Raw genomic sequence first — 27,956 nt, 5'->3', positions numbered from 1 at the left:
CATGTGCCACTTTGAAAGATATCCCTTGTTCCCTTCATTCTCTTCCCTTCTGCCTTCTGAAAGAGCAAATGGAAGGTTCCTTTCATGATATATGTGGTTCATCATTATTTATTCATGTGTTCATCTTCCTGATGAGAGTACATGTAGGAGGAACATTATCAAGCCAAGGGAAAATTTCTGCAGTAGTTCCAGTAGGTTTATAAAACATCTTTGCAGCTAGAAAGACATGCATTTTTGAGAGTACATGGCAAAGATAGTTTGCTTAATAAAGAAGACCCTCACAAAGCTGTTTATTTATAATTCTGTGGTGTGAAGCTCCACAACATGGGAATTATTGCAGTGCTAGCCACCACGACTGTAGGGCAATAATAATAGTGTAACTCATTGTTCATAGGGGGTAAGGGGGAATGGTGAGTCTACAGCTTTCTTCTGCTGGCCAGGCACTGCTGAGAGATATGCCTTGCTTTTCCCTTCCCCTTTTGTGCCTTTTATTTCACTTGAAGGTGTACAAAATAAAACAGAGAGGAGAAAAAAGTGAATAGAGGGAAGTGAAATTTCAGAGGAAAGAGAGCTGAGAGGGAAGAGAATGTAGAATTTTAATTTGAAACACATGAGATATTTTTCCTGTGATTTCTGCTACTTAATTAACCAGTCTGATAGCCACGGTGCTCAGCTCTCCAGCTCTGATCTGTGGCATGAAAGATTTTCCTGCCCACCCCCTTAACTATTCTGACTTCAGGCACTGCAAAACCACAAAAAGCAAGCATATTGACATTTTAATCACTCGGCTATGACATTAATAAGATTTTGACTCTACATAATCTAACACACCCTTTGTCTTGATATCGAGTGATACAAGGAGGCATCTAAAGCAGCAGGTTTAACCTTAGAGGTTAAACCTCCAATTATGACTGTGTGCAAAAGGGCTGCTTTTAATGCAGCATCATTACAGTTCTACAGTTTCTTTGCTTTAAGATGGGACAGCTCTAGGGGTGGGCTGGTGTAAGCAGACTGAAAATTAGGCTTTAAAAGAAAGCATTTGAAATCACAGATACATCACAGATAGCAAAAGGATTATGAGGTGTGGCACCCTAATGTCAGGCTATCTACATTGCTAGCTTTCTTTCAGACACAAATTTAATGGATTTAAAAGGGTATACAATTCCTCTAAAGGAATGTTGGCTATGGTTTCCTATTGGGGTTCCCAATACCTCTGAGGGTCCAGCCTTGCAGAGAAATGGCTTAATAATATCAAGACGACTTCTCTGGACATGCTTTGTAAAATAAAAGGTTTTAATAACAGCAAAAATAATAAACATTATTGAACAAATGTCTTGGGTTGAAAAATGTAACCAAAAATGTGTACTCTGTTTTCACCTGTTGAAGCCAGTTGGGAGATATTGTTCTTTATCTCTTGTAACTCTAGGGGAGGGGAAGAGGACAGATGCCTTCTGTTAATGGGACCACTGATAACACCAGATAAGGCAGTGCCTTCTTATTTCTTCCTCCACCCATCCTTCTCTGAGGGACATCACCTGTGAATGGGCCATTTAGGGCTCTCACATGATTGATAACATTACTTCATTCCATTGTGAGATGCTTCACCCAGTGGGAGGAGCCAAAGCCTTTCCACCGAGATAAAACCAGCAATCCCAAACACCAAGAGAGCTGGTTTTCCACTGAATTCTCGGAGGAAGACCAGACCCATCTCACCAGCACTGGACCCTTTTTTCTACAGGATCATCTCTACCTCACAGAACCACATCTGTTACTCCAGGAAGACTTATTTGGACTGCTTCCAACACCCTGACAACAGGGTGTCAGGTCGTATCTCTGACTTTGACAGGGTTTTCTAGGACTTTTGTTTGTTGCTTGTTTGTTTTTTTTTTTTTTGTTTTTTGTTTTTTTTTGTACTACTGCATTTGTAGTTTTTAAAATTCCTATTAAAGAACTGTTATTCATATTCCCATTTTTTTGCCTGAAAGCTCCTAATTGCAAAATTGTAATAATTTGGAGGGAGGGGGTTTTTTACATTCTCCATTCCAAGGGAAACTCCAGTTTTCCCTGACAGATACCTGTCTTTCCAAACCAAGACAACAAAGAAATACAAGCCCATCATAGTGTAGAAAACACTCTTACACTGGCTAAGGCAGTCCAAAAAAGCCCCGAGCACCTCTGTGCACTCTTTTTAGTACTCAGTTGTTTAGGTGGGCTATTTGGCACCTTGCCCAATGAAATTGGCAACAAGCTTTGAGGTACACTTCCAAAGCCCAATCACTGTCTCTGTGCTGGCACTGAGCCAGTTACAATGAGAAGGCCATAGAAAATTCTAATTTAATTTCCTTACATGTTCCAAGGTAAGGTGAAACTCTTTCCCTTATGTAGAAACACCTGCTCAGGTGTGGAAATGCACTGCTACAGTTTCCATTTTGGCCAGTATAGAAAGCACAGGAGGAGAATATGTGGTAGAGATTTGCCTAGGTCTTTCTTGCTCCTGGAGAAATTTTTTTGGGTTTACATGCTCCAAGCACAATTGAAATAGCAGTTTAAAAGATGACAACTGACGTAAGTTTTCAAACTAATTTACCCTCGAATAATTTACTAGGAAGCCCAGAATGAAACTGCAGAAGATTAATATCCTAATAAATAATACCTCTTTAGTGCATACACACAGAGAGACAGGAAGCCAGGCAGGCATTCTCCAGACTCTGAAGAAAACAAATAAAGGCAAGAGATCCGGTTTGCCTATGCTAAAGCCACTAGCAGTTTCTAATTCTCAGCAAACCCTACCTTGTTTCTCCTAGAGCCAGACAGTGGTAGGGGTACCAGCCCTTTGGCAGCATTGGTGTGTGGCCTCCCAGTCTCAGGTTCTGCAGAATCAAAAACAACTGATGGTTTTTACAACCATAGTGAAAATACTGCTACATAAACATGACAGTCTATTGTCCAGTCCAAAGAATAACACCACACACACTTCCCTTCATTTCTGTTCCTATGTCCCTGTATGTTTTATGTATTTATACAGGACGTGTTATGTGAAGCTTAGCACAAAGGAGACTAACACACAGAACTGTTTGCTCATGTTTTCTAAGTGAAGCAATTGTCCCGTTTGGGCACCATAAGAAATACTTAAATACCTACAGCTGTGTTGAAATCATCTTCAAGACCTCCAGCTTGGTATTTACTTCTTCAGACATGCATTTTAACACTTAGTACCTGAACTGAGCGCACAGTTGACTCTGCAGACAAGTAAAGGGTGGTTGAAGATCTTTGAACTTTGCAGGGCAGCCCTGTGCACCATTTGCCCGTTAAGTCTTCCTCCTTTAAAAGAATATTAAAAAATACTTAACAAAAATGCTATATTTAATAAGGCAATTTTAGGTTTATAAATAAGACATCTTGTTCCAATTTAAATACCCTTCCTTGTTTAAGCATTTCAAAACTCCAGAAAGATTGGTTTCCTTTAACAAAAATATCTGCTAATTACATGTGACTTAGAAAATTAATTTGTATATTACAGCACATTCCTTTTTTTTCCACCTTCTTTATTAGAACTTAATTATGATGAACACAGAATCCCTGGAAAGAAACCAGATTTTTTTTTTGCAGATACAAAACAGAGTAATGTGCATGAGGACAGAAGAGTAATTTTCCTGGCACATGCTCTTAGGATGCCTTATATGGAGGATCTACTATAAACTACTTGCAAAGATTTAGTGTCACTGTCATCTCTCTATTTTGAAACTGAATTGATTTGTATATTACACCAAGTATAAATTGTATGTGTTCTGCAGAGGAAGAGCAGTGCTTCCTTAGACTTGGAGTAGACAAGCTGAAGCACCCTGTGGCATTTTTTACACCTAAGGCAATTCCTGGCAAAAATACCTCAGAGAGCACTGTGGGCTGATAGTAATTCTTCTGCCTGATGCCAGACTAACGTGCTTTTCCCCAAAATAATGATTCTTGAGCACTCAGCCAGGGTAGAGTAGAGGTAGGGGTGTTCTGCACTCACTGCTTGTCAAATTAATCTGTCTTCCCTCTTTTATGACTAGCAAAAGTATGACATTGATACCCAACTGGCTAACAAGAAACATTATGGATTCTGGTTTGAAGGGATGAGTATATGCAGGTGTGCCTCCTCCACTGCTTCAGAGTAGGAACATGTCACTGGTCAGTTTTCATCTGTGTGGTCCCAAGTAGCTGATTTCCCTGTTTCTGAGAGGTCTGTTAAGGCTGTGCTTTTATTGGTGCTCACTTGCTTTTCTTAATAAAATAAATCAGGGTCTATCTGCTGCACACAACTTGCCTGGAGAAGCATTTAATTTTATTTTCCCACTTCTTGCAGGATATATTTAGTTCTACTTATGTAATTTATGCTTTGCACAGTAGAGTCCATCAAACTATAGACTAAAAAAATACGACTGGATACTGTATATCTCAGCAGCATTACAGGAGAAAATGCATTAATGTCTCCTGCTTACTAATACAGGTTCACACTTATCCATATTTTGCATTTTGAATTCTGTACTTTGAGTTTTGAACTTAAGGAAGAGAGAAGCTTTTCTTTAACAGACACCTAAGATGTCTGGACTAGTCTTTAGTCCTGATATGATTTTCTAAATTCAGACTTTCATTCTGCGTGTCTATATTCATTGGAAAATATTGCTACTAAGTATATGCTATATGTCAGAGTTTATAAAAGCTTTCAAATAAGCCATAAACTCCTTTACATTATATCTTTTGAGAGTTTTTTTCAGTGTATTTCAAAAATTGCAGTTAACTATATTGCAAACAGGTTGATAATAATTAGCACTTATATTGTGCATGAGATGTTGAGATTACTCTTTACTCATGCCTAATCTGTTTGTAATCAGATGTCATCACTGACATATTGGAGCTGAGTGGTCCTAGCCAAACACCAACATCCCAAGTTGGAATTATATACAGAAATGGGAGGCATAACTGCAGTCCAGACTTGAAGTTCTTTTTTTTTCAGTCTTTTTTCTGTCATGTAGACATAACCAGCTCCCAGACACTGAAGCATGTACATACTCTGTGAGCCACAAAACCTATGGGAGTCACCTCTGCCAGGCTTGTGCTGGCTTCTGTTCAGGGGCAGCTTGAGTGGATCTCTCCCACTCTTGGAGGCAGCAGAGTGATCCTGGGGCTGCCACAAATCAAATTCAATTGCAGCCCTGAGAGTGGGGAATGGAAGGAGAAAGAGAAGAGAGAGGGTGGTATGTTATTATCAATTTACAGCTGAAGCACAGCCAGAGTGGTTGCAAACTGCATTCAGATGGATTTGTTTTGCTTTGCGAAAGTCATCAATTCTAGCATCTCACAGTAAACTCTGAAGAATGCAAATAACTTCCCTTATAAATGGCTTAAGAAGTCATGCTGCTTTCTGAAATAATAGCTGCCATCTAGATGTACTATGTCACACTAATATTCATCTCAAATATTCCATTTTTAAAAGCGTTAGCAAAATATGTCATAGCATCTAGTACCTTGTCTTTAACTGCAATTGAATCAATGTTGATTTTCAGTTTGTTACAGAGCACTGCTGTTGGCCAGCGATGTTAGGTGGGTCCCTGTTAGGGAACAGTTGCACATTTCCTCTTACTACATACAGAAAGGGGAAAGCTTTTGTCACAAATCTTTGATATCTACTACAGGAAACTCAGTGTTTTCCCCTTTCCCTTCTACTGAGTCTATACAGGAGCTACTCAGTAACAGAGTAACATAGAAGATATTTGAGTCTAAGAGGAATCTACAGCCAGGATCATCTTAGCTCTCTTCTCCAGTTTCTGATTCCTACACTGCATTAAGCTGTACCCTAAACTGTAAGAACTTTTCCCATCATTCCTTGAACATTTCCAATAATTCATCTCTTCAAAGTGTCATTCCTTGTCTTTTACATAATACCTTTATCTGCTACATATCACTTTATGACCTTTAGTCTCCAGTATTTTCCCCATGTAAGCATGAGTATATATCTGTATATACTTATATAGCAGTCACCTTACAAAGGTCAATTGATTAAGAAATGGCAAAGTATTAAGTTCTATGAGTACATCAGATAAAATAAGTATGGTTACTGAACTAACAGTAAACTTCTTTTATGGGAAATAATGACTATCATAATTACTTTTGAGAAGACTTCCCTTCTGCTTTTGTTTCTGTTCTTCCCCAAAGCAATTTGATGCACAGGTCATTTTTCTGTCATGTGTTTTTCAGATATGGAGACAAGTGAAAAAATCCAGAAAAGTGGAGTTCTTCAGGTGTTGGCGAGTCTGTTGATGCCACAATCTTCCTGCACAGCAAAAGTAGCTAACATCATAGCAGAAGTAGCCAGAAATGGTGAGGTTTTCTACAGGAACTTTTCTGCTGGAACATCTTCAGTTTTTCACCTCATTTGTCAGTATGTTTTACTTCATTTATGTTTTCATTTTATAGATTAGACACCTTCCATGTCCCTCCCTTTCACTCTTTTTGTTTTGTCTATTTTTTTTCTGTACTCTTTAATACAATCAAAACAGCAGTTGGCTGCTGGAATTTCTTTTACTCTTACTTTCATTCTGTTTAGATTTTAAGATAGTAATGTAATTTATTGAGCAGAAATAGCCCACCACTGATGAAATGCATTTCTATATGAAAAGCATGTAGAAAAAGAGACATGCACAATGTGTGCAGCCAGTTATGCATAGTGCCCATAGTTACAGCAGTAGCATCTATACAGGTGGTTAAGGGATAGTAGATAATTTCTTTGGTCTGAGATTTGTCCTAAGATTATAACCATTATGAGTCCTGTGATACCACATTAAAACCAATTAGTCCTACCTAAAGAGCATTATATGTGTTAGAGTAAGAGCCCAAAGTTCCAAATAAGAATCTGGTCCATTTTGGTATGTATTATATACATACAGTATATAATATAACATCAGAGGTAATAAAAAAACTACTTAAATTTTTTTTTAGGCAGGATTATCTTAAAGCTCACCCAATACCTGCATATCTTGAACCCAGAAGAATGGCCTCATACCTGCAAGCAGACACTAAGGGCAGACCCTGTGATGAGAGTAGAGGACATTTGTGGCTGACTTTTCTCACTCCTGGACTTGCTGCTGTCACAGCTGGAGGCACAGATTCCATTTTGGCCTTTCTTTCCCCACAGGCCAGACAGAGAAAAGTAGAATGTTTCTTAGCTGCTCTCCTGGCAGCCTTATCCCTCTCTGTTATAAATGCCAATACAATAGTCCAATTAAAATTATAATTTTTGGTTTATTAAAAAAATCAAATTACAGAATTTAGGCAAAACCACCCATAGCGGAGATACTTGACTATTTTTACCCAGGAAAATGTCAAGGGTGAACCGGGACGCAGTACCTGGCCGACTGCCATCCCCCCTAGGTTCACGAATTGGCCTTGTTCAGGGCTTAGTTTTTATACACTTTATTCCGCCTCTGGCAAAAATTTCCTCATAGTCCTTTTGTTTCCAAGCTAGTTATTCAAATTCATAGTTGTCTCCGGCTTAGCTGAAAAGAGTTCCTCCTCTCCTGCGAGGTGTCAATTTCTGGTTTCCGGTGAGTGTATAGACGCCCAGGTTTATGAATGGTAAAAGTTCATCTCGGAGATGTGGATGGTGGTGGTCCTCTAATGGTGGTGTTCCACGCTCGAATGAGGGTGTTGGCTGAAGATAATGATCTGACGACTCTGCCATCCAGGGAGGAGAAGACTGATAGCTTATCTTAATGTGTCTTCTCCTGATGCTGAGGCCGGGTTTTCCGTAAATCCTTTGTCTCCTTTCTGAATGTTAAATTCCAGGGTGGTGCCTGCTTTTTGTCTTAGCAAATTTTCAAAGCAGACTGAAAATTATATTCTCATATAACATATATATAGTGATTTTCATAGTTTTAATATGTCATAACCCATAAGAAGATGAATTAACATCCCATATTTTTCACACTCTCCCTCTGTAAATTCTCATGCTGATGCCTCTTCAGGGAAAGGGCTACATTCTTGCTGACTCCTTTAACATTCTATTTCAACCTTTTCTGAGGAATCACAAACTACAGCATCTTACTGATACCCCCATGGTGACCTCTGTTGTAGTTTAGATTTAGGGGGGTCCCCAGGGAAGGTTCCCCGGGAGCCCCCCGGGCCCTAGGTTCGTTGGTATTTGCATGCAGGCAGGCAAGGAGACTCTAGACGGCTGGTGAGGTGCTGATGAGTTTAGGATTTATTTGGAGTTCAACCCCGGGAAGGCAGCATGGTCACTAAGGGAGAGGGGGAAGGAGGGGGAGAGGGGGAAGGGGAGAGGGAAGGGGAGAGGAGCAGAGCCTCCGGAGGCCTCCAGGGTAAAGAGGGCGAGTCTGCTTCCCCCTGCACTCTTAACAGGGAAATTCAAAGTGGGCGCGGATAGATCTTCAAGCAAATGAGGTTACAGATACACGATACTGCAGGGAGGTTACAGACTTGGGATAAACCATACACTTTCCAGGGGTGAGCCAGAGCATACCATTTCAATAAAATGCAATTCCACAACCTCCACCCAATTTACTGCTTTTAAGAGAGAGCTATATATGGTTATTCAGAAACAACACTAACAAGAAAAAAAAAAGATATGTTTAGTTCCTAGGTGTTAAAAGTTTTTAGATAAAGAGCCAATAAAAAATGTATACATAATAATTTAAATTTAGAAATGTTTCAGAATGATAGAGATTCAGGCAACTATATCACGGGGTTTTTTTTGTACTTAATGAATTTATAATAAGTATTTTTTGAACAACACTGTCAGCCATGTGTCCTCACAGTTGGTCCTTTTAGCTCCTACCCGAGGAGGGAAAAGTTAAGAAGAAAATCAGTGTTCACTATAGCTAAACTGATTACTATGTATTGTTTCCTCAAAGATTCCCTTACAGAGCATTTTAGCCAGTATCTGAAATCACACATGAAATGTCTGAATAGTTTCTAATGTGTCCTTTTTCCTGACAGCTTTTAAATTGATGTTTTATGTACACTCTCAGAAAAGCTGGCATTTTACCTGGTTCATCATACAGAATAGCTTTTGTCTTTTCCTTAGAGTTATTAGCAGGTGTAATTGGGACCTCTGTCAGCCAAGGTTAAAGTGAAGGTATTCAGAAATTATTTAAGGTCCCAGTGCTTTCAAGACTGAGATCATCTGGGTATTTCTCACTGGAGTCTAACTCCACTGAAATAGTTGCTTAAGCAGGGAAGCAGGGAATACCTCATTTGAATTCTATTGTTTTCTTTGTTTTATTGCATAAAAATACAAGAGTTTAAAGCTTATATTGTACCTGTTTTCAACAAACTTCAGGGCAATGTGAGAAATTTGTGTAATCAACATTCAGTGGATAGAAGGATAGCTGGATTAAACCCATTCCCTGAGTGGTCATGCCATGCAGTACTGCCAGAGTTGGGAGCAGAGACTGCTATTTTGGGTGTTACTGATACAAGAGCATCTTTTCCTTCCCCACTTCTTGTTTTCCTCTTACATTCCCCTCATCTGATCACATGCACACACTCATCTGATCACTTCAAATCTCTCTACTTGCCTTGGTGGCTTTGTCATGTTTCATCTTTTCACCTCTTCATGCTCTTGCTCTTTCACCTCTTCTGCTCACATAACTCTTCGTCCTCCCAGCTTGAGCTCATATTTGTTTCTCCTATTTTAAACACCCAAACATAAAAAACTCCCTTTAGTCATTTAATGAAGGCTGGGACTCTATCTTGGGGTTGGAGACAGAGCAACGCAGGTCCGACCAATATGGTTATAACATACGTTCTCCTCTTTATTCATGAAACGTCCGGTTACATACAGTAAGAACAGTTTACAGTGACAGGTGCATTTCTATTAGCAGTGAGCGTGGACAAATACGTAAACAATCACAGTTTAAGCCAGCTACCGTGTCTTTACAGTAATTGCCCTATTCTATTGATACCCATACCTTAACCCAATTTCTAGCTGCGCCACAAGCTTATCTACTTCTACACAGGCTAAAAGCTGAGGCCTAGCAGGCCCAAATCTGAGGCCCAGTTTGGGATAGCTCAAATCTCATTCCACAGCACATTATGCCCATGATCTCTAAGAAACTCGGTTACAGTTCCCTCTTTTTCTTTTTGAGCTATCCAAACTGATGCTAAGGCACGGCTGGCTAATTTTTGCATACATCGTATTAAACAAGGCACGATAATTAAGATAACTATGATAACAATAAGTACTATTATGCTAAAACGAATTAAATCCTTGATCCACCCAGTAAAACCCCATGATCCAAGCCATTTGTCAAACGGAGTGTCTACAACTACAAGATTTTTCATGTTCTCTTTCAACTGTGATAACTGCTTGTAAATCGATTGCGAATGATCTGACAAATTCATGCAGCACATGCCCTCAAATTCCTCACATCCATGCCCTTGTGCCAAAAGGAGGAAGTCCACAGCAGCTCTGTTTTGGAGCACCGCATGACGAATATCATTAACATCTTTGGCAAGCTCACTTAGTAAACTGGATGTTATATTAATCTGTTTTCCTGTCCAGCAGGCCAAATGTTTTAATTGCATGAGAGCTTGCACTGAAGCAACTACTGGGGCAAAAACGGATGCTGAGATTACAGCTGCAGGTTGCCATAAGTTAACTTGATCTTTACAGTTGGGGCCTAGTTGAGACATACTGCGTTTGACTCGTCACGTCTTTTGAGACAATCCTAAAACCTGATGAATGCTAGGAGCAAACAATGTCAATTTACCCAAATAACACGGTCCTCCTATACCTTTTTGGGGCATTGCAGACCAGGCTTTATCTCCACAAATGAGAAAGATCCCTGGTGGCAACTTCTTAGCAACATTTGTTAATGGTGTCACAGACAGTCCACTTGTTGGAATATTCAGTGTAATTGTAGTACAATGGGGAATGAGGAGATAACCAAATGCTGTCATCTTTTAGTTGTCGTTTGTCTATGATTAGCAAGCTCGAATTTATCATAAAATGTCCAAAAATTAAACAGTAATTTCCCGGCACAGAGCCTAGAAGATCAAGTTCCTGAGGCTCTGTACTAGCAACTTTAAGATTTTGCTCAATGGCAACAGCTTGTGTTCCTAAAACACTCTTTGGATCAATTTTGATTTGAGACCAGGTTCTGAACTCTGTCATGGAGTCCACTGGGACCCCAATCAAGCAAGTCTGAAAAGGATTTGATGGTGTGGCTAAAGACAAACAAAAGGAATCTTGTTTGCTCCGATTGGCCCAAGTGACCCACATATTTTGTCTTGGGTCAATTTCAAGCATTCCTGATCCTCTTTCTATTAAAACATTAACTAAAATAAACATTCCAATACCTAACATTCTGCTCATCGTTTTAGTTGTCTGTTATAGAAAACCAAACAAATAACACTTGCCTATTACCTAAACTTAAATCTTAACAACGACTTATCACAACCCTAAACATATAACTGTAACAGTATAACTATTTATTTCTGCTATAACGATTAATTTTCAACAGTCTCTGGGTCTTCTTGAGGTGCTTCAGGTAATTCACTGCTGTCACCATGGTTATCACTGCTAGTTGGTATCTCTGACTGCAGACACGCACGGGTAAATCGGCTCAGCACCCAAACAGATCCTGCTTCTCCTGTGGAAACACACATATAGTCATGACCATTAAACAGCACAGGACTTGGTCCCTGCCATTCACCCGTTCGCATTTTTTTTTGATATACATAAAGCTCTGGAATTGCTTGTGGTCTTCCTTCTTTCACTGCATGGTGGTGGATAACAACCGCAGGCTCTTCTCTTCCTTCTGCTAAACACAAATAGTTTAAAGTAAACAGTACTTTGGATAATCGGCTAGTTATGTCAGTTTCATCATTTTGTTTCTGCTTTGCTAAATATTCTTTCAGCATCAGATTAGCCCTTTCTACAATGGCTTGACCAGTAGGAGAGTGAGGAATCCCGGTGGTATGCTTGACTCCCCACTTCTGCAGAAATCTAGCAACTCGCTGACCGGCATAGGATGGACCATTGTCGGTCTTAATTTCTGCAGGCACTCCCATCACTGCAAAACAGTCAGGTGTCTTTCAACATGTAAAGCTCTTTCTCCTGATTGCGCTGTGGCCCAGATGAATTTAGAATAGGTATCAACAGTGACATGGCCATATTTCAATCTTCCGAATTCCGGAACATGAGTTACATCCATCTGCCACAATTCTAGAGCTTTCATTCCTCTTGGGTTCATGCCTAGACCAAGGCCAGGCCCATGATGACTACATTGAGGGCAGGCACGCACGATCCCTTGTGCATCATTCATAAATATTTGAAATTGACGATGCAAGGCCCTAGCATTTTGATTAAAATTCTCATGGCTATTGCGAGCCCTTACAAATTTGTTTTCAGGAGGGATATGGGCAACGCAACTGACTGTAGCATCTGCTCATGCGTTGCCTTCTCCTAAACCACTGTTGCACTGGTGACTACGAATGTGCATAACACAAAAGGCATGCTGACGCTGTCTCAGTATGCTTCTCAGCTGCAGAAACAGTTCTCCAAGGCGCTGATTTTGAGTAGTCTTGATGAGTGCATCCTCAATTCTTTGCACAACTCCAAACACATAAAAAGAGTCTGAAACAACATTGAGAGGTTCTTTGTTCCAAGTTTGTAAAGCCCAACACACTGCTCTCAGTTCAAGGGTTTGCAGACTGTCTCCTGCTTCGCTCTGAAGTAAATATTGCATCCACTCTCCTTGCTGTTGCCATACACACACAGCTCTTTTTACTTTTCAGCCAGCATCTGTAAAAACTGTTCTGCCTTTTACTGGTGTCAAGGAGCACAAAGGTCTTTCCAGCCATTGATAACATGTAATTAGAGTCCACATTGGGCCTTTTGGCTGCTGATTGTGAACCACACCTGTAAAACCTATCAATGCTTCTTGCAATGCAACAGAATGTCTCAGCTTCCACTCTAAATCCTCACTTCTAACAGGAACACTGATATCTGATGGTTCCTTCCCATCTATCTCTATAATTCTGTCCCTACCCTTTTTTATGAGTGCAGCAAGAGCGTCTGTTCTGGTCATGACACGACTCCTTGGTTGTATAGGTAAAAACACCCATTCTATTACACTTGCTGTTGACTTAGACAGGCGTTCCCCCTTTTTCTTTTGCCATTGAAAAATGATGGCAAATGGACAGGCATCAGCGTTGGAAAGAAAAAGTGACAGTGGAAGGTGCTCTATCCGATGAGCACTCCAACCACATTGTAACTTTTTTGGCACTTGATTCAAAGCTTTTTGTTGTTCAGGGGTACACGTTCGAGGACTGCTGGCATCACTACCATGAAGCCACGGTAGGAACAGTTTCAAATCATCATTGGTGACTCCTACAATGGTACGAACCCATTGCAAGTCCCCAAAGAGTTTCTGAGCATCATGTAAGGTGGAAATGTTAGTATGTAAAGTAATTTTCTGTGGGCGAATTTATGCACTTGTGATCACCCAACCTAAGTATTTCCAAGGAGCTGATCGCTGTATTTTTTCTGGGGCTACAGTCAGTCCACGATGTTTCAGTTGTACTATCAACCAGTTTAACTCTGCCTCTGTCAATGGCGTTTTGGTGGCAATAAGAATGTAATCAACATAATGATAGATCATTGCACTAGAAAAATACTGACGAATGGGTTGCAAAGCCCAACTAACAAACAATTGGGACATTGTTGCTGAGTTCTGACCCCTCCTGCGGTAATACAGTCCATTCATATTGTTGTGCTGGGGCTGCTCTGTTGATAGATGACACAGTGAAAGCAAAGCGTTGAGTGTCCTGTGGATGGAGCGGGATGGTGAAGAAGCAGTCCTTCAAATCGATGATCACAATGTTCCACCCTTGAGGGATCATAGTTGGTGCTGGCAAGCCTGGCTGTAAGGCACCCATTGCTTGCATTTGCTCGTTGACTTTGGGAAGATCATGTAATAATCTCAATTTTCCTGATTTTTTGGGGATCACAAAAATTGGTGTGTTCCATGGACTCTCTGAGGGTCGAATATGACCTGCTTCTAGTCGTTCTTGTACTAACTGCTTGGTAATTTGCAGCCTCTTTTCTGTCATTGGCCACTGCTCGACCCATACAGGAGTTTCAGTCATCCAGGTGATTTTTAAAATGGGTGGCTGCTCTGCAGTGGCCATCAAGGAAAATGCTGATCAGTGGTTAGGACTATCCCTATCTGGGAAAGCACATCTCTGCCCAAAAGTCCTGGAATTTTTTCGGGCATTGGCATAACATAAGGATGAGCTACAATGACTTGAATATCATTAAAGATAATACGAATAGGGTCTGCACTCATTGAAGGGACGCTCATGCCGCCTACTCCTACTACGTGGGTGTAGGGAGACTGTAGAGGCCAATTAGTTGGCCAATGTAGTTGATTCATTATCGAAACGTCCGCGCCTGTGTTGAGAAGTGGCAATTGGTCAATGATCTCATCGCCTCGTTGTAATTTCACTGTGATTCGTGGGCTCTCTTTCAGGCTCACTGTAAGGAAAACATTGTGGCCAGTTGATCCAAAGTTTCTGTTTCCTCTTTCTGGCTCAGTTGGCTGTTTCGGTAGCTGACAATTTCGTACAATGTTTTCAAATGGGGTAATTTGAGCAATTCTGCTCCCTTTCGGAATAGTCACAGGTGGCTGTAAAGCATAAGCCATTATTTTCACTTGTCCAGTGTAATCTGTGTCAATGACTCCTGGAATTATGATTATACCTTGTTTACCTGTGGAGGATCTTCCTAATAATAAACCTCCAACTAGAGAAATTGTGCTGTACATTGGTCCATAAACATCGGTGGGAATCAGGGTTACTTCTTTGTCTTGCAGGGTAACTTCTTCTGCTGTTGTTATATCTACGCCGAGACTCCCCCATGTAGCAGGCCTGTTTTTATTTAAGAAACCCTTTTTGGAATCTTGTGGGTCAAGGCATCGATTTGTGTCTTGGCGCGCTGCCTTAGTGCGCTGGCTTTGAAGTTTCCCTGTTTTTTGCAAGCTTCAGTGGTGTGGGTGTCTGCATTACATTTGTGACACCACACAGTCTTTTGACAAGTTCGCTTAAAATGGCCTGTATCACCACAGCGGAAGCAAATGATGCTACACGGTGGTTTTTTGTTGCTGTTGGAATAGCTGATGCCTTTTCCTGTCAATGCAGCTGCGATAATATGTCCTTGTTATTGCATTGCATCTTGCATAGCTGCAGTGAAAGCTGCTGTTTGATTATTTTGTTCTGCTCTGGCTGCTCTTACTAACGTTTCATCGACTCCACAACTTTGGGGAAGGGAGGCTAGTATGGTTTTGGTGCGCACATTGGCATTTTCAAATGCAAGGGAGCGAAATAAATGCTCTTGCATATCTGCAGGCAGATCTGGGGCATCTTTCAAAGCTGTCGATAAACAATTGATGAACTGGCCGTATGATTCTGTAGCTCCTTGCTTAATATTGGCATATGAGGGAGGCTTTTTCTTATCTGGCACCAATAGCAAGGCTTTGTGGGCTAATGCCTGAGACAGCTGGTGAATCTCAATTGGAAAAGTTAATTGTACATTTGTTGTGGCATAGGCTCCATGCCCCGTGAGCATGTCAGGCTGTATTCCATAGAATGGATCTCCTACTGTTTGGTGTTTGTTGGCTTCTTCAGTTGCAAGGCGTCTCCATTCCCTTTCAAAAATAAGAAATTGTGAGGGGCTGAGCAGGAGAGTTGCAATGCTGGCTCTATCTGCCGGGCACAGGAGATCAGCTGTAAAAATATATTGTATGATATTTTTCGTGGCTTCCGATCTAATTCCATGTTCAGTTACAGTTTGTTTAGCAGACTGTAAAACTTTCCATTCGTGCGGTTGCCATTTCGCGGTGTTCTGCTCAATTAACACTGGGCAGGCTATTAAATTTGCAGCTGCATAATCCCCATCCAGAATGGCGCTTTTCTTCGCCGTGGACGAGCGACTCTGGATTGGGTCTGTTTGGTTGGCAGGCAGCGCCATCTGCTGGGCAGCAGGCGGCAGTGCCTGCTTACTGTGTAAAGATGAAAGGGTTTGCAAGTCATGCGTTTTTTGTGGAGAAATCTTAGATGCTTTGATTGTCCATTGCTCTAATTGACTCTCGTGATTAGATAGCTCAGTGAGCTTAGCTATTATTTGCTGTAATTCATCTGATCTCTGCATCTTTTGTGGTGGTCGGGGTGTGCGACGGTTGTCAGGCTCAAAAGCCTCTCCGTCAGAGTCGGATTCTGGCAGGGGGCAGTGGGATGCTTGTGGATGGGTGACGGGTCTTGCTGATGCAGGCTGCGGGGGCGCAGGGGTCTCAGATTGAACCAAATTTGCATTCTCAGGGTCCGGCATGGGCGCAGCCATGTTTGTTTTGATCACATGTGCTGATGACGTCAGCTCCTTTTCCGGTGAGGAGCAATCTAACACCACCCCGCTCTCGGCACCTCCCTGAGGTCTGCCTCTTTGCTGCGTCACTTGTGCCCACCCCGCTCCGCCTTCAGCCCTACCTGCCTCCTCATCTTTCACTCCGCCCCTTGAGTCTGGTGGCCAAGACACTTTCTTTTTGCTCTCACTTGCCTCGGGCAGCGACAAAAGCATTTCCTGCCCTCAGACCACATGGTCAGCTACATCTACCACATTGCGGAGGGACGAACAAAGGGGAGCTGCGTTCCCTTTGACGGGATGCGTGGAACTTATTCCGAAGAATCTGGCTACCCTGGATGTTTTCTTTGGTTCTTTTATTTCAGGGAGAGAGACCCCTAAGTCAGAGGGGCAAGGAGTCGTTCTCTCTAAGGCTAAAATTGCAGCTTGGGCGGCTCTGCGTTCTGCAGCAAATGTTTGCAAGGTATTTATCACTTTTTTCCAAATCACGCCTAATTCTGAGCAAATCTTTGCTTCTTTCCCTTGCGAAACAACAGAGTCCCGTAATGATTCACCTATCTCTTTCCATTCTGCTTCACTAAAGAGAAGCGATGGTTGATTTAACTTTCCTTTTTTCCGAGCCCATAGGGTTAACTGGTCTATATCAGTGTCCTTTATTTTTTCACCCCTCTTGGAAGCAATTGTAGCTAAAAGCTGCAGGGCAGCACTATAATATTTTTCCATCTTTTTAGAGCCTTTCGTTTCAATCCGTGGTTGTTGCTTACCTTCCCCACAGCCAGTCGCTGTCGTCCTTCAAGTGAAACGAGGCAGCAAGTGTTCTCCAACCCTCAGCCCTGTAAGTTGAGGAATGTCCATGTATTCAGTTCAGACTGAATCCAGATACACAAAACAAACTCCAAAACGGCAGGGGCTTACTTCGCGTTTAGGCGAAATCCGTGTTCAGACGAAAAGTTTAAAAATCAAAATAAAATCCGTATTGAAACGTAAAATCCGTATTGAAACGTATCTGCATTAAAGCAAAAAATAAAAAACAAAAACACGTCCCAGTTCCAGGTGACAGAAATGAAGGCTGGGACTCTAACTTGGGGTTGGAGACAGAGCAACGCAGGTCCGACTGTTGCTATGGTTTTCCGACTGCACAGAAATAACAACATGACTCTCCATGATGGTAAAAATGAGAGCAAACTTTATTCTTCTAAATTCTACTTTTATAGAGTAGTTTGGTGCAAAGAACATGATTGGTTATTCAGTGTCTACACCCTTTTGTAAACATTTCTTTCCAGTAAACATGTTGGAAAAACACCACCTGCGGATGGTTTCTCACTTCCCAAGGTTTGTTTGAATTCCTCCTTTAGATTTCTCAGGCTAACGTGAGAAAGTTGCTCACTTGCCTTTCACACAGACACTAGCAGAGCCTGAAGCCTAAATTCAGACCAATGTCAGGTCCACATCCAACCAATATGGTTATAACATACGTTCTCCTCTTTATTCATGAAACGTCCGGTTACATACAGTAAGAACAGTTTACAGTGACAGGTGCATTTCTATTAGCAGTGAGCGTGGACAAATACGTAAACAATCACAGTTTAAGCCAGCTACCGTGTCTTTACAGTAATTGCCCTATTCTATTGATACCCATACCTTAACCCAATTTCTAGCTGCGCCACAAGCTTATCTACTTCTACACAGGCTAAAAGCTGAGGCCTAGCAGGCCCAAATCTGAGGCCCAGTTTGGGATAGCTCAAATCTCATTCCACAGCACATTATGCCCACGATCTCTAAGAAATTCGGTTACAATTTATGTATCTCCATCTACAGCCATTTGCCTTTCAACTATGAGCATCATGAAGGCTCAGATGGACTTGTTACATGGAGTTTCTCTCTTCACTGTGGACCTTTTAAACCCTCTTCCAAGGTTTTTAGCCTTGTCTTCTTTGCCAGGAGCAGGAATGAGAGAACATCATCTTCACAGTTCGTAGTACTACAACACAATTACATTTCACTTTCAGAATCTTGTCCTTCTTTTGGTTTATGTTATTCTGTCCTCAGTGGTTCTCCTCCTAACTTCTTAAGCGATTCTTTGTGGTTTCCTCAAAGGATCTGCTTCATTTCTCTCCCAAGTTAGTGGAAACCTTTTAAAGACTGTTCTCAATTATTTTCTCATTCTTCTATTATTTCTGTGTAGTATCAGCTGCAAAAGTAGTTTCAGTACCACATCTTTGTTCCTGTTTCACAGATCTATTTTGATATATATGGCACCATTTCTTTTACTTCTTGTTCTTACATGACCTTGATAAATGTGAAAAATGTGAGATGATTAATTCATGTTCTTATGGTAAATTAGAAAATTATAAAGCTGTATAAATTTATATCAAGTAAAAGTCTGTTTTAGGAGGTTTCTCCATTCAGAAAAGAACAAAAAAATTTGCAGCCTTCTCAAGTATTGGGAGGGGACCTGTTGAGATGAGCCGGTATCAGCAACTCACACCTCGAGAGCCACCTTCACAGACCATCAAGCAATATCACCCATATCTCGAACATTCATCAACTATAAAGATCCATAAAAACTGAACATTAACACATAGACTTGAGAAGGGAGCTCTTTTCAATTCGACCGGAGACGAATTTAGGTTTGAATAGCAACCAAGAAACAAAGAGAAATATAGAGAAATATTGCCAGAGGCAGAATAAAGAGTATAAAAACCAAGCCTCGAACATAGCAAATTCGTGTACCCAGCTAGAGACACAGACTGCCAGAGTCTATGTCTATGAGTCACCCTTAGCTCTCTTTTTTCCCAGGAGAAACTCTGTCAAGTAAGTGTCGCTGTTTGTGGGGAGGTTTTTTTTATTGCTTAAAATTCTGAAATTTGATTCCAAATTTTGTGATTTGAATTTTTAATAAACGAAATTATAAAATTTAGTAATAAATTGTCCTAGCATTTATAACAATAAATACAAGTTTGCTCAGCGTACTGACCAATGATTTTGTTGCTGAAAAAGCTTCTGCTCACTCCAAATAGAGGGAGGGTGGAGGAAGGGTTTCCTATTCCTTTTCACCATGTGAGGAACATAAACAAACAGCAGAACAGACTGACCTCTCAGACTTTTAGGTGAGAACAAGTTTCATTTCCTGATACAGACTAGGAGAAAAGAAACCACCTGACTTTTATGATGTAGAGACTATGGTTAGTAGGTGTAAAGGAAAGTGATGTAGGGATAGCTGAGGAACAGGGAAGAGTTTTTACAGGCAATTGAGAGGAAGAGGCTGAGGGGACAGAGAAGACAGAGGAAGAAACTAAATACATCTAATAAATAAACATTGCAATGAAGCTGAAAGTGGGCGATAAAGAAATATACTGAATGTTACAAGGACATGGCAAGACCAGTTTTAAAGACCAGATGTATCTGATATTTGTTATGTGCATTACAATGGATACTATTACCATCTATCACACTATAGCATCTAGCCACAGTTCTAAAATGTTACAGTACCTTAGGGGAAGGTGGGTTAATTGTGCTCACAACTATCTTCTCTTGGACCTGTGCAAGTGTATAGACACTGCTGATTCGTCTTAATCTGCGTGTTGGTGTATTCAGAGTTATATCATCACATGAAATTTACTTACCTCTGATAATTCTTTAGCTAAAATAACGCTGCAGGATTAAATACAAAAGAGACTAGATTTTGTAGCTACCAAAACATCAAAGAACATTGTAACAGGTGCAACAAATGGAGTATTTGAGAAGATGTATTTGTACTTCAAGCACTGTATGAAATGTTTGAGCTATTGGCATGAGGAGTTCTGTTGATCCAGAATCAGAAAAATTTTCTCTCTATCTGTCTCATAAATGATGAAGTAACAGAAAGGTAAACTTGACTCTGAAAAATCCAATATTGTTTTGGATCAGGAAGAGACATAACTGGCCCCTCTACTCAGCCCTGGTTAGCCTGCATCCTGATTACTTTGTCCTGTTCTGGGCTTCTCCTTACAAGAGAGACGTGGAGCTCCTGGAGCGGGTCTGGCAGAGGCCACAAGGGTGAGAGGGAATTGGAGCATCTGTTACAGGGAAAGGCTGAGGGGGCTGGGCCTGTTCAGCCTTGAGAAGAGATGACAGAGAGGAGACCTTACCAATGTATGAGAAAGAACTTCTTTATTGTACGGGTGACCAAGCACTGCAACAGATTGCCCAGAGGGGTTGTGGAGTCTCTTTCACTGCAGATATCCAAGAACCATCTGGATGCAATCCTATTCCCTGTGCTCTAGGATGACCCTGCTTAAGCAGAAAGGTTGGACCAGATGAGCCATTGTGGCCCCTTCCAATCTTACCCACTCTGTGATTCTGTGATAATTTGCAGTTCAGAACAAATAAAAAACATATTGACCATTTGCCCTACAATACTACATCTCTAAAGGGTGCTCTGTAGTAAAATGTGAAATAACACTGGTGTTATCAGGTAGTTAGTTCCTTCTATAAAACCACCTTTCTAAAATGTGCAGCATAGTGCCTGCCTAGCTGTATCTCCTGAAGAACAGCCCTTTATGTCTCTGACACCAGGGTAGTTCTCTATGACTTACACAGTTGTAAAATAATTCTTTGGTTCTCTGTGGTATAGCAGGAAGGAAGGGCAGAGAGCTTCCCAGTGGATGGGTCCTCTACTTTTCCTCCCATGATGGGCATCAGTTAGATTGTGGAAAGCTACAAGCCTTTGGGCTCACATAAGCACTTGTATTACTCATTCTCTTTTTCTGTTCTTTTCTTCAGCTTCCAAATAAAAGTCTGTTACTGGGCTTTGATTTTTTTTTTAGTTCTCTTAAATGAAAAGCTTTTCTGGAATTCTAATTAAGGCAATAGAGAGTAAAAAATGCTGCTCTAGAATACTAGTTCTAGGTCAACTTTTGTGTTATTTAGTAATTCTAGTTCATGTTGAATTTCTTGTGAATTCACTGTTCTTTTCAGCACTTCTTTGTGATGCTAAAAATATGCTTAGTCTGAACTATGTTAAATTAGTTTCCATGGAAGTCAATTAAATACCCTTAATTCCTTCTAAATTAGCAACTAATGGAAAGAATTAAGCCCAAATCCTGACTTGGGTTTATTCTCTAGAAACTTGCATGGGAATTTACAGTTTCTGTGCACGTGTTTAGGGCACACAAAAGGCCCAGTTGCCAGGACAGTGTAACTGGAATTGATGAAACTGGGAATAGCTGGCCTGGCATTAACAGGCTTTGCTTTATTTGCAGAATTCATGCGGAACCCCTGTGTGGATGCTGGGTTGATCCCTCCCTTGGTGCAGCTGTTAAACTGCAAAGACCAGGAAGTATTGCTTCACACAGGACGTGCCCTGGGCAATATATGCTACGATAGCCGTGAGTGTTGACATCTGCTGTATTTTGTACTTGCTCTTGTGGAAGGGAGGAGAGTGTTTTGGTGTTCTGTACATTGTGTGCTGCAGGGTCATTTTCCTCTTTTCTTGGTTTTTATTTACCCCACGGTTCTTCTAAATGGATAAGAAAACTGAATATCACACTTGCATAATGCTTTTGTGACAGAAAGATTAAAACACGTTTTCAATATTGTGATACAACTGGATATAAGAATAGAAAGGTTTTCTAATCCTGGGTTTGGTTTTTCTGGTTTTTTTTCAAACATAATGAACTAGGTTTTCAAGGAGCAGATGCTACATATGCAGAGGCACTGAACAGTTAATTTTTCCTCAAACAGAATATGTTGGAATGGAACAGAGTCAGAAGGGAATACTCATATTCTAACCAGTCTCAAATCTGTACAGAGCTGCATATGTGGCTGAAATGATGACTGAGTTATGTTGCTGATTCTCAAAATTCTTATGTGGCCAATCAGTTGTTTGGTAGTCAAGGGTGGTGGTGGGGGGACGCTGGTGAGGTTTTTTAGCTTTTTATGGGCACAATAAATTTTTACAATGAGAAGAAATTTAATTTTGAAATGCAATTGTAACTGCAATGTGCTGATTACATGCCTGGCTGTGTCATCTGCAAAACCAAACCAGCAGTTGCAGTGGTTTGAAAATGCAGCCTCATTATCCTTTACTTCAAATTTTTGAAAAAAAGATAGTGCACAATATGGTTCAGAAGCAGAGATACCAAGAACATGTTGCACATGAAGGGATTATAGATGTCTGCAGATGGGAAGTGAGATGAAATTGTAAAATCATTTTGTTATCCTGAGAGTTAGTGATTTATTTTATATGGTAAGAAATTTTCTACATACTATGTTGCATTTACCCAAAGTTCTGCTGTATGAATACTGACTGTAGCCTTTCTCCTTGATACTTTTTCTTATCTGAGATTGAAAATTTACATTTTATATTGTTTTAAATTACCTTGCCTTTGACCTCAGGGAAGTTAATCAGGCATTTCCAGTTACAGACAACTACTGCTTGAGGATGTTAATGTATAATTCTTTCATTTAGGATTTTCTTTCGGGTGACCAATCAACTGAACAGCTGCTTCCCCATGGAAACTTCTCATAGAAGCTATTAAGCTTCCTATAACAAGTTATTTATGATATTCTGTTTCAGGATTATATATGAGATCAAGGTCACTCTCAGGTGCACTGGTTTATTTCATATAAGTAAAACCTATGTAACTGTTCATTTCATTATTGTTCATCCCACATTTTTTTCATAAAATACAATAAGGATACAAATAAATGGTTTTCTAGTGTGAAGTTTTGTGGACTACTGCTGGCTTTTACAGTGCAGAATTTATCCTGTACAGAAAACTGTATTACTCACCTTGTGTTGTCCTTCTGTAGAGCAAAGCTGGCACTGATAAAATCTACAGTAGGCTGTGATGTGTTGTGTCCCATGTGTTGTCATGCTCCTGTGGGAGGACAGTCACTACCTTCCCTGTGTATTTGAATAAAATTAATGAGTAAAGTGTAATAAAATGTGACAAAAATCAAGGTTAGCATATTTGATTGAGTGGAAGAGACTATTTACAGTGCCTAGATGTCACATCCACCCTGACATGTTCTGTTAACTTAATGTGTAATTATTAAATAGTTATGTACTCTATCCTAAATTCTTATTTAGGAAAAATACTTTCAGTATGCTTATTACTAGAAAATGTAATATATTTCAGGTTTTTACTGTTGGTTTTCCCTTACAAGGAGATACAAAGTAAAGCAAAGGCAAGATGTGGAAGTCAGTAGTTCTAATTAAAAATGTTACATATCAATAGTATTTTTTTTTCCAATTGAGACAAAAGCATCTGTTACCCTTCTGGTTATTGTGATTTGTATGAGAACTTGAAATACATCAGTAACTATATTTTTCCAAATACATGAGCTTCTTTTGCACTTCTACTGGCCATGTAACTGTAACATGAAGCAATGAGGAATGTCTCTAAGTCCTAAATCAGTGTTAGGCAGAGCCTATGCAATAAAGCCCATATTGGATGGCTCACAGCAATATTTCTTTATATTGAATGCCCAGTTGTCCTGTACTTCATCCCAGCAAGCTGCATCACTTTGTTTAGTGACAGCTTGTGCCAATATGAGTTAATCAGGTCTCAATTTCTGAGAGAAGTTGGTGTGGTGCAGGATGAAATTTGTGGCACAAACAGCTGCTTCTGCAGGGAAAGCCCCTTAAAACTGGCCTTGAAGAGGAGAAGGATTGCCTGAATTGTTTTTTCAAAGGAAAATGGCAGTGGTTCCTCAGTGTTCACAGATCCCAGAGTTGCTGCATGAAGGCAAGACCATTTCCCCATAAGTTCCAGAGTTGCTACTCCTGGAACATAGCTACTATGGAAAGGTAATTCATGACTAAGTCCCAATGCTGAAAGAGATTTAGTACCTTCCACGAGTTAAAGAGGAATTGCATCTGGCCAGAGACCTCACTGAACAGATTCATTTCCTCACAGAAAACATGAAATGAAAACCTGTTGATTTACTGATAGATATTCTTGTCTATTATGTTTGAGGTAGATGTATTATTGTCTGGGTGCTCATCTGTGTTAGCCCTCAAAAATGCTACTTAATTACCCATGTGAACATGGAAGAAAATAGAGAATTAAATGCATTACATAAACAGTTAAAGGGGAAAAATAGTTCAAACTTATACCAAGCAGCCTTGAGAGCATCCTTTTAAAAATATTTGTTTTGAAGAAATCTATGGTATGTGAATTTCTGAACATCAAGAATATAGGCAAATATATTGCAAAGTAAGGTAGAAGGAAGCTTAGTACTGATGAGGTTTCTGGTCTCCCAGCCTTCCTCTTGTATGTAGAGATGAAAGAAACAATTGAGGCAGATAAAAAGATTTTAAGTCAGAAGTAATGAATTGCAGACTGTCAGAAGCAACTGTATGCAGATTGTTCAGTGCAGCCCTACAGTTTAAGAACAGATACGTTACTGCATGTTCCTGTACAGACTGTAATTGTTCTACACACCTTATCTTGTAAATGCCACATACACCTCACCCCCCAAATTTTCATCAAAGCAGAAAGTGCAAACTGAGGAAATGGAGACATGATCTCTCCTCTTCTCTCTCCTGCTTTCTCCCCCACTGTATCTTCAGCCTGTACCAAGTACAGCTGCTTGTACTTCCAAATCCCCAGACAACAGATCACAGATCACTCATGGGCATAATTTTATCAGAACTATATTATTAGGTGCAAAGCTCCTAGCCCATTCTTTCCTTTTAACCACCAGTTATGTGGTTTTGCTTATAATCAAAGCTAAATTCTTAGGATTTGTCCAGTCAGAGCATAACAGCTATCCTAGCTGTTTCACCACTCTTTATCCATGAGTCAAACTATAGGTACCTTTCTACTGTCTGTCTGTCCATCCCCTCCTATCATTCTTCCTGGTGTTGTTTCTTTAGTAAGTTTGTTCTTTAAGGGATATTACAGAGGTACAGATGTTACAAATAAGGGATACCTCCCAAACTCTTCTAAGTTCTCCCAGCACCTTACTTAGCTCCACATGCAACGTAAAGATGTCATCTCCATTTTTTGGAAAAGGTTATATTTAATATGGTTCTTGCTTCAAAAAGCCATGTCAGTGCAGAATGGCTAATTCTGCTGTAGATAAAGTCTAAGAATTATTTGCTATCATCAGCTCTGGACATTGGGGTATTAGGTTAAAGAAAAGCGTTATCCAAATTGCACCTCATGATCATGTAATGAACACCCTGGTGATTAGTACACCCCTCAGCTCTCTCTGATGGCTTTTTTCACAGTAGACTGGGAAGAGTCTGGTGACTGGTCTCATGTGACTGATCAGGTGCATGGCAGACAGGGAAACTGAGACTACAGTTTTCAACTTAGGCCTACTTTCTTGCAAGACCAACAAGACAATGTGGGAGAAAGACAAAACCTGTCTGTAGCCAGGTTTATCTCCTACTCTGACACCAGTGCAGTTTGTCTAGATGAAGGATCAGGCCAATCAAATAAATTTTATCAAGAATTTTAATAGACGATTATGCTATATTAAATTAGTATAATTTTCTTAGCAAATAATAGCCTCACAATATTTTTTATCATGAAGTTTGTGATGCACATGCTATCTTAATCTCAGTGATCTTTCCACAGGTAACTTGTTAAATACTTAAGTTCTGAACTGATCGACTAACTACTTTCCTGTGTTTTTATATAGCATTGTGCACATGATAGAGGCTGCCATACTTATGCTATAAAAGTGATAATTCTAAGAGGAAGTGAAAGGCTGGGATATTTAGAGCCTGATTCAGAAGCCATACAAACTAGAGGGAGGCATTCTGATTGACTTCAGTTGAGATTAGATTAGGCTCTTACCCATTGGAAAATAATTCCTTCTCACTATTTAGAGCATTCACATATTCTGAAAGCTAGCAAAGGGAAGTAAGCTCTCCATATATCTTGTAGTGGAAGTGAAAAATTTCCCATTCTGCCCTTCCATAATATACATATTAATGGTAGTGCTTAGAGACCTCCTTGTGTAATCCAGAAGTTACTTCTTTTTGTACCACAGCCTTGTTTCTTCATGAAATGCCAGCTTGGGTACATGCTCTTAGCAACCATACTTGGTATATAAGCATCTTACAGAGTTGGAAAGAAGCTAAAAATGCCAACTTATTCTATAAAGGCTCTCCTCTGACAGCTGCTTATCTACCTTTCGCAGCAGGAGATTTATTGGGTCCTTTTTTTCATTTCCTAAGCTGTACATGTCTTTGTTATCTATGCAGTCTTACTTGTATTGATGGCAAGACTCCTAGCCGAATTTCAGCTATGTGGCCTTTCACATAAAACCAGATCTCTCTTCATCTCAGCCTCAACTCCAGAACATGAACATTTTATCACGTTTTGTTAAAAAGATCTTATACGTGCTATAATTCCGTAAACTCAGCTGCCTATCTTAGAATGTACAGATCTCTTGCAGGGATCTGCTAAGAAAGGCTAAGTACAAAAATAGGAAACAGCTCAATTGTACAGTTATGTTCTTTTAGGAGATATGATTAATTTCAGATCTACAGGAGAAAATCAGACACTTTAAAACATACTGGAAAGAAGTCAAAATCAGTTTTCTTCAAAAAATGGCATAACCTTTTTCATTACCATATGGAAAACCATCAGAATCCTAGGCAGCATCTTACCACGATTTTTCACTTATCATTGTACTAGATCCTACCCAATGCAAATGCCACTTACTAAGCTATTTCCAAAGAAATACCATGAAATCGAGACCAGAGTCCATAAATTGTTGCTTGAAAACTGAGTGTTTTGCTTGCAGAGAATTCAAATTCAAGGTTTTGACTGTACAGTAATAGTGCTTTACCTTTAGATCTGTCCTTTCTGAGGCATGCCGCAGTCTTAGAAAACTATAGCATTCTTACTTTGGTAGTGCAGGTTTTTCTCCAAGGCTCTGCACACAAGTATTGCATCAGCTAGAAACTAGAGTGTATGTATGCCAACATATACTTCCTCAGTAATAGTGAGTTCTTACTAGCAATTAATCATGAATGTTCTTAGGAAGCTGTTAAACAATATTATTCTAACTTTTTATTTCACAGCTGGCCTAAATGGAATCAGAATGGTGAGGAAATCTTTCTAGATCATAAGAAAAAAAGATATTTGAGAGGTGATGCAAAACCCCTGAGTTCTCAGGCTAGGCTCCTCCTAGGCTTCATGATTTAGGACAAATAGCACTAACCTCAAACCCAGGACTTGCCTCAGCTGTTTGTAGATCCCATGTCCACTTATTACTTTTTCAATTTGTGGAATAATTGTCTTTCTAGCAGGGAAAGAAAAGTACCCTGGTAGAATCCACAAATATGCTTTATGGTGGATTCTTTTGATTTTGTTTTACTTTTTCCTTCTTGGACTTTTCCCAACCTACTCCAAATCCCCATGGGTTTTACACTTTCTGGGATTACTCCTCTGGCTGCTTTGGTGGAGACCCATAGCTCATTTGAGCTCCTTTCAGCAGCAGCCATCAGCACACCCCTGTTCTGCACCAGGCTCTGACCATGCCGCGCTCACTTCCCACCCTTTCTCTTGGAGAGTTTGAAGCTGAGAGA

General features: G+C 40.2%; 1 protein-coding gene across 10 annotated transcripts in view; it reads left to right on the top strand.

The window, feature by feature from the left end:
• The window catches only part of LOC134565059 (rap1 GTPase-GDP dissociation stimulator 1-like), a 178,168-nt gene that overhangs the window by 96,445 nt on the left and 53,767 nt on the right, over window positions 1–27,956 (top strand). For 6 of the 10 annotated variants that reach the window (XM_063424426.1, XM_063424434.1, XM_063424429.1 and 3 more), the window contains exons 3-4: window positions 6,238–6,360; window positions 21,661–21,786. In XM_063424426.1, coding sequence (XP_063280496.1) covers window positions 6,238–6,360; window positions 21,661–21,786 — 249 coding nt within the window. Of the gene's footprint in view, window positions 1–6,237; window positions 6,422–21,660; window positions 21,787–27,956 lie in introns of those variants that run through there. The other 4 variants (XM_063424433.1, XM_063424428.1, XM_063424431.1 and 1 more) reach the window with 3 other exon arrangements.

This window comes from Prinia subflava, assembly GCF_021018805.1.
Source record: "Prinia subflava isolate CZ2003 ecotype Zambia chromosome W unlocalized genomic scaffold, Cam_Psub_1.2 scaffold_32_NEW, whole genome shotgun sequence".
Lineage (NCBI taxonomy): Eukaryota > Metazoa > Chordata > Aves > Passeriformes > Cisticolidae > Prinia > Prinia subflava.
The sequence above is the reverse complement of the archived record's forward strand: the minus strand, read 5'-3'. Positions and strand labels throughout refer to the sequence as shown.